This window comes from Trematomus bernacchii, unplaced genomic scaffold (assembly GCF_902827165.1).
Source record: "Trematomus bernacchii unplaced genomic scaffold, fTreBer1.1, whole genome shotgun sequence".
Taxonomy (NCBI): Eukaryota; Metazoa; Chordata; class Actinopteri; order Perciformes; family Nototheniidae; genus Trematomus; species Trematomus bernacchii.
This window is the reverse complement of record NW_022987620.1, coordinates 223,093-239,730: the sequence shown is the minus strand read 5'-3', so window position 1 is coordinate 239,730 and position 16,638 is coordinate 223,093. Positions and strand designations below refer to the sequence as shown.

Below are 16,638 nucleotides of genomic sequence, written 5' to 3'. Positions count from 1 at the left end.
AGCGGAGAATTTTGACTCGTTGCGTTGTGGCGATGTCTCGCAGATAACACAGATAATACAGATAATACATATGAAAAGTATAATTTGCTCAGAGTCCAGAGACAGTTGTGGTTCGGTCCGGATCCGGACCGGAGTCCGGACTTTGAGGATGCCTGGACTAGAATAACCAAAACCTCCAAGACTATGATAGATTTATTATTTACAAACAAAGCTGACAGAATAGTTAAAACCTACAACTTCCTGACTGGTCTTTCTGACCATAATCTTGTTCTTTCACCCGCAATGCTGAGTGCTTTGCGGGTGAGGCGGGTGATATATATGTCCTCTAGTGATGGGAGTGAGGCACCGATGATCCTCTGGGCAGAGTTCACAATGCGCTGCAGGCTCTTGCGGTCGGCGGCGGTGCAGCTTCCAAACCACAGCGCGATACAGCTGCTGAGGATGCTCTCAGTGGCGCCTCGGTAAAAAGACAGCATGATGGGGGGTGATGCTCCGGCTCGCTTGAGCTTCCGGATGAAGTACAGGCGCTGCTGGGCTTTCTTCGCTAGTGCGGTGGTGTTGTTTTTCCAGGTAAGGTCATCAGTGATGGTCACACCAAGGAATTTGATGCTGGTCACCTGCTTCACAGCAGCGCCGTTGATGGTCAGGGGGAGAGGGGGTCGGCGGTGAGTTCTCCTGAAGTCAACAACTATCTCCTTTGTTTTCTCCAGGTTGAGGAAGAGGTTGTTATTTTGGCACCACAGGGCCAGCTGGTTCACATTCCTTCTAGGGCTGGGAACCGAAACTCTGTTCCAGATGAGAACCGATAAGAAAATGCCGGGTACCCATACAAAATACACAATTTTGGTTCTGCTTAACGGTTCCTAAACGCGGTAGACCCTGTATTCCACCGGGTCCGTCTGCGCCGCTGTGACCCGGTGGAATACAGGGTAAGGGCGGACTGGCCATCTGTGTGTTCTGGAGAATCACAGAACGGCCGGTCGTCAGCGGGCCGTTGACGGCCGGCTCGGTACGCTGACGGCCGGCACCGCCCTTAATTTTTTTAAACGGCATCATGTAAGTTGCGCTGACAGGCGACAGAGGTCTACAGTTGCCCCGCAGCGAGGCTCCCCCTGCCCTCCCGTAAACAGTTCACGAGCTCAGTCACTTCATAACACCAAAGATGGATCGTGGTAAATGCTCTAAAGTGAGGCTCCACTACACTAAAAAAGAAAAAGACAAGGCACAGTGTAATGCCTGTTAATAGCTTGCCACAGGCATAGCTCAGTTAAAATAAAGCACAGCTATTGTGCAATACATTTGTATTGCATGTATATTTTTTATTTGTAAAAATGTCAGTTAAAGCTTAAAAGAATAAAGATATTTTTGTTATCTAAACGTTTGACCTCTTTCTTTTACAATTTTGGAATCGAAACGGGGAATCGATAAGCGGAATCGATAAATTTCAAACGATACCCATCCCTACTTCCTTCCTGTAGTTAGTCTCATCGTTGTTGCTGATGAGACCCACCACAGTAGTGTCGTCTGCAAACTTCACGATGTTGTTGGAGCTGAAGTTGGGTTTGCAGTCGTGGGTCAGCAGAGTGAAGAGAAGGGGGCTGAGCACACATCCTTGGGGGGCCCCCGTACTCAGTATGAGGGTGTTTGAGGTGTTGTTGTTGACCCGTACAGCTTGTGGTCTCTCTGTGAGGAAGTCCAGCAACCAGTTGCAGAGAGAGGGGCTGAGCCCCAGGTCTGTACGTTTTTGTACAAGCCGCTGGGGGATGATAGTGTTGAATGCTGAGCTGAAGTCTATAAATAGCATTCTAACATATGGGTCCTTAGTCTTAGTTTCCAGGTGTGTGAGGGCGGAGGAGATTGCATCCTCTGTGGACCGTTTAGCTCGGTAGGCAAACTGAAATGGGTCCAGCGATGGGGGGAGGGTGGATTTGATCTGCTTCATGACCAGCCTTTCGAAGCACTTCATGATGGTAGAGGTTAGTGCAACCGGGCGGTAGTCGTTGAAGCCGGATGGAGATGACTTCTTTGGCACTGGAATGATGGTGGTTTCCTTGAAGCACGAGGGAACAACAGCCTGGCTCAGAGAGATGTTAAAAATGTCTGTGAGGACATCTGTGAGCTCTTCTGCGCAGTCCCTCAGCACACGACCAGGAATGTTGTCAGGTCCTGCAGCCTTGCAGGGGTTAATCCTCAACAGTGTGCTCCTCACACTGGCTGGTGAAAGACGCAAAACCTGGTCGTCGGTGGGGGGGGTGGTTTTCTGCGCAGGTGTGTTGTTCTGTGCTTCAAAGCGTGCAAAGAAGCCGTTGAGGTTGTTGAGCAGGGAGGTATGACTGTCACAGGTCTGTGGCGGTAGTTTGTAGTCCGTTAGGGTCCTTATGCCCTGCCACAGGCTCCGTGAGTCCCTGCTATATTTTTCGGGTATATTCTTGTTTTGTTTTCCTGATGCCACGGGACAGGTCAGCCCTGGCTGCTTTCAGCCCAGCTGGATCTCCAGCTCTGAAGGCGATGTTGCGGGCCTTCAGCAGCGTGTGGACCTCTCCTGTCAGCCATGGCTTCTGGTTAGCCCGGATGGTGATGGCTCTGTTTTGCGTCACATCGTCAATGCATTTGGTGATGTAGCCCGTGACTGTCTCTGTGTATTATTGTATGTTGGTGTGATGGTTGTATGTGGCTGCCTGCTTGAACATGTCCCAGTCTGTAGTGTCAAAGCACTGCCAAGACACAGCTAACTGTGTCTTTGTGGAAAAGGTTAAATGTATGTTGGACACGAGCCCATATGTAGGTGCTGTCTTCCTTGATCTCAGGAAGGCTTTTGACTAGGGATGCTCCGATCGCCAATTTTGGGGCCGATCGCTGGAATCAGTATCGGCCGATACCGATCGCTGATCCGATCGAGTGGGCGGGGCCTATGGAAATCTTCCATTTAAAGTGATGTTTAAAACTCAGTTAATGGGGCTCATTCACTGGCGCTTCCACAAACAACAACCAACATAATTATTACATTCAAATGAAGTACATTATTCAAGTTTACATTAACTTGGGATAATAACACGGGAGAAATTAGCGGAAGCGCTCTCTTTTCCTCTCTCCCCCTCGCTCCCTTTCCTGACAGCCCGTCAGTATCTCATGCAGCTCACTGATCCAGTAATGAGTTACCCGACAGTGAAGAATACATATATTTATAACTAGTTTAGCTAGTTCCAGAGGTAGATAAAATAGCTAAGTGTGTTAGGTCTAACTCTTAGTGTGTGCTTCGCTCCGCTCACCGGTCCGTCACAGCGGTTGGAGCTGAAGGATTTCTGCTTCACACACACGTTGCATACCGCTATTTTATTGTCATTTTCGGACACCTTAAAATACTGCCAGACTGGAGAAGCCATTTTGGCGAGCTTGTTTTGCCGCGCACAGAGAAAAGTGTCATGTATTTTACGTCATAATTTTACGTCATGCGATCGGCTCTCGCGATCGGCATTTTTAGAGAGCACCGATCGATCGGCAGAGAGTGAGTATCGGCCGATATCGATTGGTGGCCGATCGATCGGAGCATCCCTACTTTTGACACAGTTGACCACCAAGTGCTTCTTACAAAGCTGACGTATTTAAATTTTTCGGCAGATTCAATACATTGGGTTAAATCTTACTTATCAAACAGTGTGTTTTGGTCAACGGTACCAAATCCCCCTACCTTGTCAACCCTGTTGGGGTTCCACAAGGTTCCATTCTTGGACCATTACTGTTTTCACTGTACATTAATGACTTGCCTAATGTATGTCCTGAGTTGATTGTGCAAATGTATGCCGACAATGAATGCGTTCATCTTTGTACATTGAACACTGAAATGATCTCATCCTGTCTCTCAAATGCTTTGGACAAAGTTCAACACTGGCTGAACAACATTTGCTTACAGTTAAATGCAAAACAAACAGTATGCATGATGTTCAGTAAACGACCAGTCAAAATCGAAGGATCCAATGTGTTTTTAAACGGAGCAGAAATAGAACTAGTCCCCCACTTCAAGTATCTTGAAGTCATAATGGACTCAAACTTGACTTTTAAGAAACATATTAAGAAAGTATCCAATACCATTACATTCAACTTGCAACATTTTAAACAAATTAGACCTTTCTTAACTGTCAATGCTGCCAAGTCATACCTCCACTGTATGATTCTATCCCACATTGAATACTGTTTGACAAACTGGTCGTTTGCTTGTGCCACACATCTGAAACCCATAGAACAGCTGTACAAGAGAGCTATCAAGGTGTTTGACAGACAGCCATATTCATACCACCACTGCACCATCCTTGATAAACACAATTTCTTGAGTTTTGACAATTTTAAGTCTTTTAAAAGTATGTGTTTTATGTATAAATGTTTACATGGACTGGCCCCCCCTCCCTCCCTTAGGGGATTTCATCCACAAAAAACCCACTGGACGCTGCACTAGGTCAGAAACCAGAGGAGACTGTGAAGTCCACCGCAGACGGACCACTTTCGGACAAAATGTTCTATCAATTAAGGGCAGCTCATTGTGGAATAGCCTCCCTACTGAGATACGGGATTGTCCCACTCTCAATAGCTTCAAAGGTCAACTCAAAGAATGGTTGAGAAACAAACAGACGTGCAATCACTGCTAAATGCACTTTAACACAGGGGCATCTCCTCTTGCACTTGATGTAGCTCTTTTATCTTCTCTTGCACTTTATATATCATAGCTGCTACAGTGTACTGCCATGTGTTTAATGCTTGTGTATGCTGCTCATGCTCTTCCTGGATATCATGTATTTATTTTTGCTATGTATATAAATGTCAGGTTCTTAAATGTTGTATGTGAGGGACTACGGATGGAAATTAGCTCAAAGCTAAAATCTGGCATGTTTACGTTTTAAAGCATTATTTGTTTTAAATGTTCATCAATATGCACTGTCCCTCTTCAAATAAACGATTAAATGAAATGAAATGATTTGTTCTTTAGCTGTAGGTGATGTCCAGATCTTAGACACAGACGCATCTCCCTCCCATCATGGACTCCAAGAAGCCGGGGATGCTTCGGAATCTCCGCCAGAAGATGATGCCGCACCTCCGCCGAGCGAAGCCGAACCAAAGCAAGCATGTCCTTCAGCTGGATAACACCCTGGACCACCGGATGAGCTGCTCCGTACCCGACATGAGGAACATGAGGCAGGAGTACGCTCACCTCTCCTCCGTCCCACAACTCCAGCAGTACAACTCTCCCAGCTTCAGCAACCCCTCCACTCCACTCGTCCAGTCAGGCAGAGGCCAAGGAGAAGGTGGGGGTGGCCTGCTGATTGGAGGGTACGACGGTGAAGCTGGGAGGAGTGTCCCTGCTGACTGCACCGACTGGGCCTCCTCTCATGAGTCATTCAACAGCCTGTGTGGGGAGGAGAATAGCTCTCCAGAGGCTAAACACAGAGCACCTGGGGTCATGGAGCCTGAGGAGCTGGGCCTGCCCGAGATGATGACCGTGTACAGCCCGGAGCCTCCACCACTGGAGGTGTCCCAGGACAGCTCACAGGTACACACACACACACACACACACACACACACACACACACACACACACACACACACACACACACACACACACACACACACACACACACACACACACACACACACACACACACACACACACACACACACACACACACACACACACACACACACACCCAAACACCTCCAAGCACATTTAGCATTCAGCAAGTTAATTGTTTACAAAAGATTGCTCTTACTTTGGATGTCTTTTTTATATTCAAGGCTTCTGTAGAAACATTTCCAGTTAGCTTGACAGAAAAAAAGTTTGATGTTGGTTTCTTTTTTTGTTTGTTTAATAGAATCATTAACAGATAGCATGGCAGTAGTAAAGATAGTATAGTATTGCTTGGTTTCATTTTATATTAAAGGCTTTTGCTGAATCATTAGCAGTTTGGGTGAGAGTAGTAGAGCTTGTGTATTGTTGTTTTTTTGTTTCCTTGTGCCTCAAAGATAAAAAGATAGCACATTTATCATGAATTGGCTAGTGGAGTTTACTTTGGCTTGTGAGAGGTGTCAGGTGTATTTGCACAGGACTATGAATCCTGGATGAGCTGGATAAAGTTGAAATTTGACCTGTGTCTATATTCATTTGTCTGCAGCAGCACTGTGCAAACTCTGGCAGTATTTGTTTTATCTGCGTCTCACAACATAGGTGCCAACCTGGCATGCTCTAATTACATTATGCACTTACACCTGATCATTCATTGTATGCTGTGCTCTTAAAGGAAGAAAACACAATGCATCATTGGGAATTTGAGGAGCTTCTTTATAAGGAGGAGGGTTGTTCAAGATGTGCTGATGTACAACTATTCATTTATAAACAATGTTATCTTGTTAGTTGTCAGTATCAACAGGTATCATAGCAAAAAGTTTCTGTTCCTAAAGATTGTCAATCGTCCAAGGCTCCCGCATTGTCCTGAAACACTCCAAAAGTTGCACAGCTCACACAAAGTTTGGAAAATGTTTTAGTTGAAATATACTCCTTAAAGGGCCCATGTCATGCTTTTCCGGTTATTACCCGTCCCCTTGTGTGTTATGAAGGTTTTTCTGCATGTAAACGGTCTGCAGAGTCAAAAACCCTCAAAGTACACCCTGTAGCGAGTAAAACTCTAACACAGAAAAGACCTGTCTATGCTGCCCCAAAACACCTCGTTCGAGATTTCTCATTTTCCATTGTTTGCTTCCTGGGTTCTGTGATGTGTGAACACCCAAATCAACAACAAATGACCGGATTGGCCCAAATGGACCAATCCGCGGAGCACCTCACACACCAGGATCCCTTGGCTAACTAACAGGGAGTCCCCATTGACTTGCATAGAGCTCCCTGAACGCTGGTAATAGACGAGTTGGGATCGCGGAGAAATGCTCTCCGCAGACCCAGACCCATTCTCACAGCGTTATAAACCTTTTTCTTACTCAATATCAAGCTACACTTATTGTTTTTACTTTGGCTGTGAGTGTTTGTGTGTGCTCAGGATGAGTTTCGCTGTGTCTCGCTGTATCGCCGACCCGAAACCTGTCCGCTCCTCGCAGCGGCGAGCAGCAACGTGCCTCGCAACGTCCCGACCAATCAGAGCACACTGGGCTCACAGGGAGGGGGGGGCAGGAGCTCCAACAAGCCGTGTAGGACAGAGAGTGAATACACATACTATACAGAGATGCTGTATGAGAAACCAATGTGATTTTGGAAAATTGCACAATTTAAATCTATTCTAGTATACCTCAACAATGGAAATATGATCAGTAGAAATGGCCATGACATGGGACCTTTAAAAATGCTTGATTTTTAACATAATCTCGCATTACATTAACACAACACAACTCTAAAAACATATATGATATTGTATTCACTCGTTGTATTTTATTTCTCCGTTCATCCCTTGCTATAGAAATTAGCAAGCAGTAAATAACCATGATTAAGACTTGGTTTAAAAAAATAGATTTTCCTATTCAAATCCATCCTCATATAAATTATCCAATATCAATTCATAACATCCAGAGATTGATCTCTTCAAATTGTATCCTTTTTCTGTTCTTGTGTCAAGCGTTATTGGTATTGTAACTAAAATAACTATGATCAAACCAATAAAGATTTGTTTATGTTTAATTGAATTGTGACCTTATAAATCCGAATCAAATGGCTTCAGGAAGTCTGTGGGGACACCCAGCCCTACAGTATGTATACTGCTGTGGTTACAATTCTGTAAACCTTATTTATTCATTATTCACATTTATAATTATCTAGATGTGATGACGAATGCTTTGTGAGTTCTTGAATTTAACTTGTAAGCGGCTGTTCAAACCGTGTTATTAAAGATTACATTTTCTGTGACGTTGCATTTTAACACAAGAGCACACAAACTGTCTAAACAGAGGTAATCCAGCAGACCTGTCAACAGTCTTTCTCACAGCCTTACAAATAGCAATGTCTAAACTAAAAGCAAACAGTGAATGTCTCATGACACACACCACACCCTTGATATTCCTACTGTGATGACAAGACATTTAGTACAGTAAGCTCTTTATGTACACTTATACACAAAATATTGGAAAGTAATCCTAAATGTCATCACTTAGCTAGTGCAAATTATCAACAGCTGTTGGAAGGTTGAAGTTGTTGTTATGACGAATTGTTATCCCTCTATATGTTATTATTGTATTTTATCGTTTTGTATTTCTTTTTTTTGTTATTAAAAAAGTAATGTTACAGAGAAACAAGACTCGAAATGTGTGTATATATTTGATATCATACCCAGTTTTAAAGGGGGCTGACATTGTTAATAACCTTTTTTGTGTGTTGATGAGAAAATGTTAATATTGGACTTAACATTCTGTTTAAAGTAAACAGTCGATTATGTTCTTGAATAATAGTTTGGTCTATAGAATTATGAGACATTTCCATCCCACCTTTTCAAAATCTTAAAATTTCTTTTTTTGTCAGTCCAAAATCCAAAAATACTCATTTATTACCAAAAAAGCAGGATAACTCCATATTTAAGGCAACAAATTATCAAGTGAATATTTGTTCTGTCCATTGCATAGCAGCTACTTAACAGATAGAGTAGAACATGCAATTTAAAGTGTTACAAATGTATGTACATTTTTTACAAGGTCGTCAGCAACACTAAGCCTATCCAATAATGTTATTGCTGGGATGTACAGTTCTTATTGAATATTCCTTTTCATTTTGAATTAATCAGATGTTGTGTTATTTTTCACTAGTTTACAAAGGTCTGTTATTGCTATTCATGTGTTTTTGTAATCTTTGGTTCATGGGAGCCACATTTCATTGCACCGCTACTACAAGCAATACAGTAGAAAAAAGTTGATTTGAAAATACCTATGGCAGACTGTGTGGTAAGCGGGGGTTTAAAGGGTTCATATTTGCGGCCCCAGAGAATGGTCTTTTGAACTATGCCAGAATTGTAAAGAAACAGAAAAGTCACCATTTTTTTCTTTAGGTGCATATTGTAAAAAGAAAAGTGACCAAGGAATAATCTGTACCTTGTTTTTAAACTTTCCACACCTCTGTTTGAAAGCAAATGAAATATGAAGTGTTAGAGTTGTAGTAGTGTGGTTGTTGTAGTTTGAACTGAACAACAGGGCAGAAATTAACTTTCTTCTCATTACGGAGTTCTTTGGTTTAATGCTGCTGCAGCCACTGGGACACAAGCATTTGTAATAAATGCTCAAGTGCATTTGTGCTGGTGGAAGAAAGCCAAAGAGAGATCACTTCCTGAACCTTTTTAACTGAACACCTGAATACAAAAGTTCCTCTTTCACCACCTGGGACTTTACCAATCTTCTTTATAGATCACATGTTGATTTATATAAAGAATGTACCTTTTTGTCTCTGCAGTATGATTATCAGGAATACGGATCAAAAGACGATGACAACCAGAACGTAAGTGCTGCATTTCCAATGACGATTCTGTGCTGTTGAACATATATCACTTTAACATTGTATTTATTGTCCAGTAACAATTCAGAAAATAACTTCATGGGTTAAAAGGACTGTTTAACGTCAAGTGTCATGCAAACAGAAGCATAGTGCTTCAGCTGACACACACTAATGTCAAGGTTTAATTCCAGATTATTGTGTTGTGTTCAGGGCATGATGGGACAGTAGGCCGTGTGCAGTTCAGTGTGTGTCGTCCTGGCTTTTGTGGCCGTGCACGCTGAGCCGGGGGATTCCAGGCAACTGGGGTTTATTTTCTGAAAGATGCCCAGTTCGGTTCAGAGAGGCTTAATGGTGATTAAATAATCCATTGCCTGCACAGGAAGCACACGGGGCACACAGCTGCATAAAGCCTTCCCTGGAGTGTGCTTTTTAGATTGTACCAAAAGCAATGAGAAAAACACAGTCATAACAGTAGAGGTAAAAGACGTAATGCAACATGTAAAGTCCAGTATGTGGCGAACATGTGACGTCGGAATGAAAAGCATTAGGTATAATGCAAGGGGGGAATAAACAACCTTTTTTTGGTTTCACTGGATCGGTTTGAGTAGGGAGGGGAAAATGTGGAGTTAATTTGATATTTTATAGAATAAATAAACAAATGTACAAATACATATTTTCTTCGCAAAACAGGAATAGTCCCTTTGTGCTTATGCTTATGTACGCATCAAATTAGTAGCCGAAGAACATAATAAGACAAATGATAATCTCTCAAAATCTTACAATATGATTCAATCAATATCAAATTCATAAATATAGTAGCATGGAAATTCCAAAGGAAAGCTGATTATTTGCATTAAGACCATCATTTTTGCTATTCCAAGTTTCATGAAATGTTATGTTTAAATATGCAAAAACAGATACACATAGACAGTTATTAAAACAAACACCTCATTGTGTGTATTGGATGTTTTCTTTCCTCTAGTCTGAAACATAGCAATGTGTTTGCCCTTAGTGTCTCGCCTTATGCAAATGTAGGATTTTTTTTAATATTTATAAAAACATATAAGGAAATGCACTGCATTTTATTTATTTCCCCATTTTTTACATTCTACATATTTTCTAAAAGGAAATAGATAGATGTCAAATGTAATCAAGATCTATTTGTGTAAAAAAAACAAAAGAAGAAAGGAAAGGAGAAGAGTGGGACTAAAAAAAATAAAATAAAAAAAAATTGCGTTGACATGCAGTTGGGATATGATTTGAAAAAAAGGTTAAATGGAATAACCTTTTTTTGAAAAAATTATTCACATCGTTGAAAAACCTCTTAAAATGATCAAAGTATTCAAGATCTCTATCAAACATGATTTGTTTTAGTTGTTGAAATTAATAAATGAAAAGCTGGGTATAAAAAAAGTGTTATTTTAGATTCTGTTCTCAAACTTTAGCATACTAGCTCAACAAGTCCAGCTTTAATCAGATGTACCACGTGTTAAAGTAGAATAAATAATCATTCTGTGTTGCCGTGTGTGTGTGTGTGTGTGCAGTCTGAGATGGGCAATGAGTCTCCGAGTGTGTCGGAGGGCATCAAGGATTCTACCCGGTCCTTCCTGCTCACCATCAACCTGAAGGAGGGACGCAACCTGGTCATCAGGGACCGCTGCGGTAAGAAGATCATCATATGACTTTTACTCTGCCAACATAAACACAAACATGTTATCTGATATGATGTGCAAAATAAGGTCAAACAGATAATCTTACAAATAAATAATTTGTATAAGGGAGATTAGGATTTCAACTAATGTCTTTGCTGGTTAGTTTCCAGAAAACATATTTTAATATAGTGTAAAAAGTCCATCCCAGTGTCTCAGTCTTAAATTATGTCTTTAGATGAATAGCTTTAGGTTTAGACCAACAAAACAATACTTTTAAACATGATGTTAAAACACGGGAGAAACTTGTGAGCTTCCTTTGGTCTGCAGAAGGTGGCAGCTGTTCTGAGTGGATGTTATGCACACATCACTAAATCAACAGGATCTACAGGTAAAATAAATCCTCATAACAAGGAAGCTACTCTGACGCAGTAGCAAATCTACGTTATATTTCTGTCTAAAGGCACATTGAGAATAGGTTTTTTGTAAGGAAACTGGGACGCTCCATCTGATTTAAAACCAGTGGTACTTGAATGTTTAGATCCTAATCTTTATTCAGGCATTCCCTTTTACAAACATGCTTTCCCTTCAATTCATCTTAAAAATCCCTTATACTTGAGATAATTCTGCATCTCCGATATGTAGGTGCATATCCCTTCTGTGGCAATGTCTACCCTACCTTTTACTTTATGTATTTTTTGGGGTATTTGTATAGGACTTGGTGTGTGTATGTTAGTGTTTTATTTGCTGTGTGTGTGTCAGTGTACTTGTGTTTTTTTTTGTATCTTCTTTATGTATATAAAACAATGCCACACAATAGAAAATTAAAACTTTAGTAGTGGTTTTATATTTATTTCAATAAATCACTCAAACTCCTCCCCTAAATCTGATCAAATGTATTTGGTGAGAACGTTGTCATCCTTGCTAGTTAATCAAGTGTTTCTAGGTAGTATACACTCTACTCATTGGTCATTCCTGTCTTTCTGCTACCTCTGACACATGGTTATGCAGTTTGTCACTCATGTCATCATTTAGCACGACCATGTGCATCTCTGTCCCAGTGACTAAGTGTTACTACTGTTATTCATTGTCTCTACCTGATCTCACGCTTGAGTTGCAACTGCTAGTTTTGTTTTTATTTTGACATTTTCCATGTACTGTATCACTTCTGTAACGACACAGAGATCATTGAAGTAACATATTCCATCACATCTTTACTTATTGCACTTCCCTTAACATCCCTTTTCAGAGACTTCTAGAGAAAAGAAAAAAAACTATTATGCATATAAGGGTTTTCCCTTTCCTTTGGTGTGTTATATTGGTATTGTGAATGGTCTGCAAAGACTAAAGTCCTCTCCAACACGTGCCCCCCCCCCCCCCCCCCCCCCTGCCTCCATTGGACTCTTTTGCTTACTTCCGTAACATAGTGACATCACTATGTAACACTCGTGCAAGGAGATGGCCGGCTCACCAATCAGGGCAGACTGAGCTCTGGTTTCAGACGGAGGGTGAAAAGAGGTGCTGCAGCACAGGCAGTATGAGAAAAATAAAGACCTTTTTGAACATTAAAGCATGGAGACATGTCCCAGTAGAGACACAACATTTAAATATGAACCTGAAAATGAGCATCGTAGGGCCCTTTTAAACCTAGCAGAAAAGACTTGTGTCCTCTCCTGTGTGTGTGCTTCTGCCTGTGCTGACCTCAGTCTGTGTGTTTAGCCTTGGCTTGTAAGCGCTTGTGTCTGTTTGATTAAACACAATGTTTTTGACTCCAGGGACAACCGAGACAGCCGAGACAGCCGAGTGTCAGGTTGTCTGTGCAGGTCTTATAACAGCCGGGGCAGGATTCCACACGGCATATTAGAACCTGTCTGAACCACACCCAGCACTCATTAAAGCAGGCCTTTCACTCTGGGCATGTCTCTGGATTATCTTCTCTCTCGTGTGGCTTTGTATTTACACAAGCAGGCTGTGGGTAAAGATAATGCAGAAAAATGATGGGAGGATGAAGGCAAAGGAGGATTTGGTTTCCCCTGCATGATTGTTAAGACTATGCAGCCTTTTAAGAGCAGTGCATGAAGAACATTTATTGTTCTCTTTGATTGGATTAGAAACAATGCAAGCAGAGTGAATGCTGACAGTTGTTTGCTGATGACAAACAATGATTTGTTGCATAATGTAATGTAATGCTTATTTGCATTGGAGCATAATACATACAATTTATAATAAGAAAAGCAGAAGTTGTAATATTAAATAGTAGGGATGTATATATATATATATATATATTATACTTTAACACAAATGTATGATAATATAGAATAGAAACATAATAAAATATCTATTTATACATTTTTTGAATTTATATTTACACACTTTTTATGCAAACTCTGTATAAAGGCACATACTGCATAGTACAAACTTTGATATTCTTTTATTAGCTGTATTTCTATATCCTGTGCATTTACATGAAAGGAAAGAATAAAGAGGGGGGAAATCAATGTGCTTAAGCCCTTAATGACAGCTTTTAGAGAAATCAAATATGACTTGCAGGAGAACACGATGAGAGAAAGGAGGTATGTCAAAATACAGGAACATGACTGTATAAGGAAGTCTTATAAATCCAAAAAGGGAAACTACAACTGAAAACGTTATGATATTAATATCAAACAACAAAATAAAAGCTGCATTCAAATTCCTTGTGTTTGTGTAAATACTTGGCCAATCAGCAGAATCTGAGGGTGGGATTGGTGATCTGCTGCCCCCAGCTGGTTGACTGATAGAACAGATAGAAGTCACACCTCAAAGGGGAAATTATTTGAAAGAGCAGCAATGAAAGTGAGATTTGTGAAAGTGAGGTTTAAAAAAAGTTAAAGTTTTCTTAAAATCTTATAATGAAACATGTATTCATTCTGAATCCTGTTCACATGTTGTCTTATCTTCACCTGATACACTAGTCATGAGACAAACTCACAGTTTTCAGCTGCTGTCACTTTTTGTAGTGGAAGCGTACATCTGATTGGCTACTGATTCAGGAAGCTTGTGGTGCCCCTGGTTGAAGAGGACAGAAACCACATCCTCTGTTCAGACTCATGAGAGAGTACACCATGCTCCTCCCTTTCACTGGAAACCTGTACAGTTATTTTAGAAGTTTAGAAACAAGGGTGCTATTTAGAAACCTAGTTTGGAAATAAAATGCACGGTCAGTGCATCAGTGTATTTTAGTCACAATGACAAAAATGCACTTCTTTTAAAATACAGCAGAACGACAATACAATAAATTCCTTATACAGCACTCGGGAGTATATTGGCCTATGAATTCAAACTAAACCTTTCCAAACATGGTTAGCTTTGTGTATGGTCTGCAAAGGCTAACATCCCTAAGTTCCCTCCAGAGGGAGTTTCTCTACCACACCTTTTTGGACTATGTAAACGTGTCACAGTAGAGACACAAAATACAAATATGGAACCTGAAAATGAGCGTAATATGGCACCTGTTAATAAAATCATCTTAGAAAATACTATTTGTAAAGTCAATCAATGAACAGCTGCGTTTAATCCACCTGCTTTGGCTTGTATTTGTTATTGTTTTCAGGTACCAGCGACCCGTATGTGAAGTTCAAATTGGATGGGAAGACATTATACAAAAGCAAAGTGGTTTATAGAGACCTCAACCCCAAATGGAATGAGAGCTTCTCCATTCCTGTGAAGGATCTGAACCAGAAACTGTACATCAAGGTAACGCACTGTCATTGTTCACATAGTGGTTAAGTTATTTACAATGCTATTTATCACTATTATCATATCTGCTCTGTATGAACACTCGCTTGCCGTTGATGTGACTCAGGTTTACGACCGTGATCTGACTACTGATGACTTCATGGGCTCCGCTACCGTCACCCTGAGTGAACTGGAGATGGACAAGTGAGTCTTTCATTTAGAGTTCAGGGGTAAATGATTCTTTTATAAATGAATACTGATTTCTTGAGAATTAAAAAGAAAATATGCTGAATATAAGTTGGCGAACAGTAAAAATGTTTACTATTTGCAATTAACACATAAACAAACATTTTTGACAAGTCTTCTGTTTGAGTATACCCCTTTTCGTCTTAAAAGTTTGAAAAAAATTACTTTCAAAACCTTTCCAAGATTACCTTTAAAAATGTATTCTGCCTTTCTGTATAGCAACATCTTGTGACTTATTGGCTCACATATATGTGCTTATAATTAGGTTTTTGCAACAAGCAGTCATCGGCCAATATTTGATTTCCTTATAAAGTCTCTGTCTGCTTTAACCATTTCACACAGTTTACATTTTGATTAAAAAAAGTTCACATTGTTTTGTTTTGGCCTCATGATATGAAACCATTTTAAAGAAGCAAATATTAAAATAAAAACAAAAAAAACAATTGAATGATTATGTTTATCTTGGGTAAGAAAAGATTGGTTTTAAAGTTAAAAGTCAATGCAATGTATTTAACAATGAGCACATAAGAAGTTCCAAATCTGTGTCCTATTGTTAGGGTTAGGGTTAGAAGGGCAAATCAAATCAACAGTTAGAAGAATGTAGAAACACCTCATCTAAATTGAACAATACAGCAACTAAGGATAAAAACGACATGGTGGATATATATGTATGCAATTTAAAGCAAAGGAAGCTTGCTTATCAAATAAAAACAATAGGAGATGGGCCTCCACTTGAGGCCAGCCTTTTATGTTTTTAGCTCCGCCTCTCCAGGAAGCAGGAATAACTTCTCTCTGACATCATGTCAACAAAACTTAACATGATGCTCCCTCTGGTCGATGTGTTCCAGGGCCAACGAGCTGCTCTTGTCCTTGAACGACCCCAACAGCCTGGAGGAGGACATGGGCCTCGTGTTGGTGGACATGAGTCTGTCACTCAGAGACGGAGACGGCAGAAGAGGCCCTGTATGTACTGCATGTTCTCCAACTGAAGGGACACCTGCTGTACATTGTATTCATTGCTCATGCATTGTATAGACTGCACATGTTTGTGTCTGTGCCTGACTAACCACAGTGTCATTTTGTTTTGCTGCTAACCTGCATGCTCCTGTCGCCAGCGGTGGCCCCAAATGCGAAAACGAAGTGTTAGGGTAAGGCACTCTGAAGGGAACACACAAGACATTTTTTTTTTTAAATCTGCATTCTAAATCAGTCTGCTAAATATGAATCAAAAAGATAATTGTAGGAATTGAATGTTAGGCTTTTAATGTTGCTCTGAATAATTTGAGTCTTTGCACAAGAGGGCAGCAGATCACCATGTTCTGTGTTTCTTCTGTAGCAAATTAAACCTGACCAATACTTAAATAATTAAAGTCAGTTTCCTATTAAAGAAAAGAAAAGAAAAAACATTACAAAGACCAATACCAACACTAAATTGATCCTACTTACCTTGTTTTTAAAAGCTTGACATACCGCAGTCCTCTTTTCTTCTATTGGCATCCAAAAACAATAATACCGTCCTCCTGCCACAAACACTTGATTCGAAAATACTTCGCCTTTTTAAAGTAC

At 40.6% G+C, this 16,638-nt stretch overlaps 1 protein-coding gene across 3 annotated transcripts in view; it reads left to right on the top strand.

Annotated features, from left to right (window-relative positions):
* Positions 1–16,638, top strand: part of LOC117484246 (multiple C2 and transmembrane domain-containing protein 2-like) — a 67,865-nt gene that overhangs the window by 17,289 nt on the left and 33,938 nt on the right. For 2 of the 3 annotated variants that reach the window (XM_034132708.1, XM_034132709.1), the window contains exons 2-8: positions 4,979–5,539; positions 9,419–9,463; positions 11,005–11,122; positions 14,702–14,844; positions 14,954–15,030; positions 15,921–16,035; positions 16,188–16,220. In XM_034132708.1, coding sequence (XP_033988599.1) covers positions 5,027–5,539; positions 9,419–9,463; positions 11,005–11,122; positions 14,702–14,844; positions 14,954–15,030; positions 15,921–16,035; positions 16,188–16,220 — 1,044 coding nt within the window. In that variant the 5' untranslated portion in view covers positions 4,979–5,026. The remainder of the gene's footprint in view (positions 1–4,978; positions 5,540–9,418; positions 9,464–11,004; positions 11,123–14,701; positions 14,845–14,953; positions 15,031–15,920; positions 16,036–16,187; positions 16,221–16,638) is intronic. The other variant, XM_034132710.1, reaches the window with a different exon arrangement.